This window comes from Monopterus albus, unplaced genomic scaffold (assembly GCF_001952655.1).
Source record: "Monopterus albus unplaced genomic scaffold, M_albus_1.0 scaffold158.1, whole genome shotgun sequence".
NCBI classification, from domain to species: domain Eukaryota; kingdom Metazoa; phylum Chordata; class Actinopteri; order Synbranchiformes; family Synbranchidae; genus Monopterus; species Monopterus albus.
In genome coordinates, this window is record NW_018128038.1 from 95,500 (window position 1) to 99,555 (window position 4,056).

Below are 4,056 nucleotides of genomic sequence, written 5' to 3' on the forward strand. Positions count from 1 at the left end.
GGATAAGTCTGACTTCTTCCTACTCCATTCAAGCATGTACTAGGTATAAGCAAATTGATATTGGATTAGCATTTGTTGGATATGTGTAAAATTATGTGTGTTGACATATCAACTGTCTTTACATGCTTGAAAGAAAAGAATAAATCAAATCAAATCAAATCAAACATATGGAAACCATGAGAGGTAAGGAGGAAAAAATTCTGGTGAACTGTTTTTAAAGTCTGATCTTTTTTGGTCTCCAGTGGTTAGGACCTAAGAACAGGTGAAAAAAATGGCCTGCTAAAGTTCCTTAAAATTTTTCCTATCATCCTGACTGCAAACAAATAGTGGATCTCAGCAGTTCAGCACCTACATGCAAAACCTCTACAGTACTAGAGGTCGGACGTTTTGGGGGAGAGATCTGCATTACGCATGTGCAGAGTAGGATGAAGATGAGAAGGTAAAGTTAGTCCATTTGGTGCTACAGAAGGCAAGATGGTTTAACAGCGGTAATTTAGTCTCTTTAGTTTTCAAACATGATAAGGTACTGTTGAGTAGAACTGTTTGGGGAAAAAAAAAGACCCAATTGAGCAGAAGCACATGATTTCCTGTGAACTACAGAGGTGTTGTGTTGTGGAGGTCCGCCATCTTGTCTGCAGCCAGGTACTCTTGCACAGTGTTTGTCACATACATTTAGCAGGAGCAGCAATAATCTTGCAGTGGTGGGCCACCTTGTGTGTTTTATGAAATATCAGTGTTGCAAGAAATACTCATATTGTTTACAAAGTAAAAGTAGCAATACCACAGTGTAGAAATACTGTTACAAGTAAAAGTCTTGCATTTGAAATGTTACTTAAGTAAAAGTATTAGTAGAAAACATATACTTTAACTACCAAAAGTAAAAATACTCTGAAATGGTACAGTTTACATTATTTGATAATTATTGCATCATCACATTTAATGTTGCAGCTGGTGAAGGTGTAGTTAATTTAAATGCTCATAATTTTAAGTACTTGTGAATTTTACACCAAGGTTCAATAAATCTTGTATACTGTATTTTGTTTTATTAACCTTTCTGAAAGGTGACTAGTAGCTAAAGTTGTCAAATAGAGTACAAAGTCAGTATTTATTTGAAATGTAGTCAAAGTATGATGTAGCAGAAAATGAAACTACTCAAATATAGATATCTCAAAATTGTACTTAAGTACAGTACCTGAGTACTCTTCACCTCTGCATAATATAATGGCACCATTACATGACTTTGCATAAGGCTTTTAATTTGAAAACTTATACAGGAAGTGGAGACATAGGGGCACCCAGCTGAGCTGAGAGAAAAAGATGACAGAGGATGGTAGATCGACGTACATAACCCGCATTAAATCAGATTTTACAGTTTAACCCTAACAGCCTGTCCAGCGCAATTTTTGCAAATTTGTTGGAAATTGTCACCCCTTACTCGTTTCCATATCTCGTGACGCAACGTAACTTGCCTCATTGTGAATTGCACATCAAAATAAAGAGAGAAAACACTGAGCTTTAAAAACAGATAATAGGCAAGGAAAATTCTTTTCACATATTCTTAGGAAAAAAAATAGACTTAGAAAATGGATTGCCAGTATTTTTTTCCTTTCATTTGTCTTTCAGGGTGTCTGTGCTATTGCTGTGGCTTACTCATTGTTAACAGTTGGCCTGGGTGGTTGGTTTGGTAAACTAGGCTAGTAAGAGAGTAGATGTTAAAAAAGCAGTGTGTTGGGTGTATGGGAGCAGGCAAAGGGGGTCACTTTTCAGTCTTGTGTGTCCTGGGTCAACTCAGGGTGATCACCCAATGACCCTGTAGAGTTGCCTTTTACACCCACAGAATTTAGATTGGTGCTGCTGATGATAGAGTTTCTGATTTTGAGGGGGTGTTAATGGTGGTTTTCTTCTGAGTCACAGTTGTGGTAAAACAGTGCTGGTGGCTGGACAGTTGGTTGGGCCCGATACTCAGATTTGATTGTCTTACCAAGCACGTTGGGCCAGCCACTGTGTAACTTGAGTAAATACAATGCAGAGGCTGTGTTAAGTCAATACTGTATATCTGCTTTTTACTTTGGTGACGATAGGATTCAGGGATGCCTTTTGTAAAGTCAGAGTGGAGAAAGTTTCTGATAAGTGCATGGAATGCTGGGCAAGGGTTGAAAAAAAATTGTTGCTAATTCGGGGCCTCTGAAGATTTGACAGCATGACCAGATACCCCTTGTTGGGGCCAAAATACTGGTTAAACGTCATTTAACTTTAATGCTGTTTGTTAGAAATTAACCCAATTCTTTTGTTGGAAGCATGAGAAGTGAAGACAGGAGAGGACTGTTTAAGATCAATAGGAAGTTTACTGGAAGTCTGAGCACAGGTAGGCCTTACAGCGCTGGGATCAGAGGGACAGAGCTCCCACAGGAGTTCCATTCTCTGAGCCCCGTGTTAGGTTTTTACAATGCATTTGTCTGGCTAGGCCCCCTTTGTGTGTGATGCTAATAAGTATGTTAAACTGGCCAGGTGGTCATCTCAGGTTGTAGCCCCCGGCCTCTGCAGGACATCCCAAGACAAAGCAGAATCTTGGAATATACTAAGTGGGTCTACTGTGGGTGTAAAACAAACCAACAGGCCTTTGCTAAAATATAAATAGGCGGTCTGGTCACAAGGAGATGCAGACATCCTGTCTCTACACAGAAGTTACAGCATTCAAAGTAAGCAGATTCTACTTCATTACATTTGTAAGATATATAAGCAGGGGAAATAAATGTATTAAAAATAACCAAAGCTTAGTAGTTCTGGACAATCAATACAGCTGTAATATGTATAAACAAGGAAAATAAAGTTATGAAAGGTAACTAAAGGTATGAGAAGTTACTAAAGCTGATAAAGTAACTAGAGTCTATAAGACTCAAATCTTACATATTGTAGTGTGACCATCCAAAATGGACAACAGGTGCAATTAGCATGGGCATTATCAGTGTAACATATTACTGTTTCCACACTAAAAAAAAAAGCATACAAGTTAACTGCATTAACACTAAAATCCTAAACATTTTTAGATTTCTACAAAATAGAAAAAAGTCACAAGATCCAATAAATAGCTCAGAATTATTTATCAAGTCATGACTGCTGCCATATCAAGGTAAATGTTTTTCTTATGTCAGAAGAAGTAAAACATTTCTTCACCTCGTTTAAAAATGTGATCAACATATTTAAACTCTACAGTGCTACAGACATTATAAAACAGTCATTTCAATGTATGCCAGTACATATTTTGAAATATATATTATGCTTATTAAAGAAAAGTTCCTTGTTTTTTCACCTGAGATTTAAATGTTGCTTTAAACATGCATCTAAAACATTAAGCTTCACCTTTTCTCTGTTTTTTCCAACTCCAAATGTAGGAACCAAAGAAGCGTAAAAAAGAGGATATTTTTCATTCACTTTGGTCCTTCATTGATGTTGACCCCCATGTGTTGAAGCTGAACTTCAGCTGGTAAGTGAATGTTGCTCAGTTGAAGCTGGTTGTGCAAGGAGCTCCAACTAGTAGCTGCAGGACTGAGTCAGCAGCTCCTGGTACTGCAGTCCAGTAGACAGAGAGCGAGCCATATGGCTAGAGGTGTGCCTCATGTTTCGAGCTGCTCTGATGGCTCTGTTCAGAGAGATGTTCAAAGAGCGCTCCGTGTCAGGAGGCCTTGTCCTCAACCTGCCATGACCTTTGACCCCTGAGGGTGTGCCAGTACTGTTGATAGGAGATGTGTACAGGGGCAACATGTACAACCTGAAGAGAGGATAAAGTTAAAATATTTCAGTATGACAGCTTAGGTGAAACTGAGTGAGAAACACAGTGAGCTATATTTTTTACAGTAGTTTTTGAACCTGTGTAAATAAAAAATTTTTCTTAGTACTGTAAGGAAATAACATATGCTAATTCACATGTGTCAAACTCAAGGCCCGCAGGCCACATCCGGCCCAGCGTACAATTACACCCGGCCTGCGAGATCATTTTATATACATCTTTTTTTTTTTTTTTTTTTTTTTTTTTAAAAGGCCCCGGGTAATGAAACA

At 38.2% G+C, this 4,056-nt stretch overlaps 1 protein-coding gene across 1 annotated transcript in view; it reads right to left on the bottom strand.

The window, feature by feature from the left end:
• Positions 1–3,531: 3,531 nt before the first annotated feature.
• akna (AT-hook transcription factor) overlaps positions 3,532–4,056 on the bottom strand; it is a 20,207-nt gene continuing 19,682 nt past the window's right edge. The window contains exon 21 of the mRNA XM_020615143.1: positions 3,532–3,769. Coding sequence (XP_020470799.1) covers positions 3,532–3,769 — 238 coding nt within the window. The remainder of the gene's footprint in view (positions 3,770–4,056) is intronic.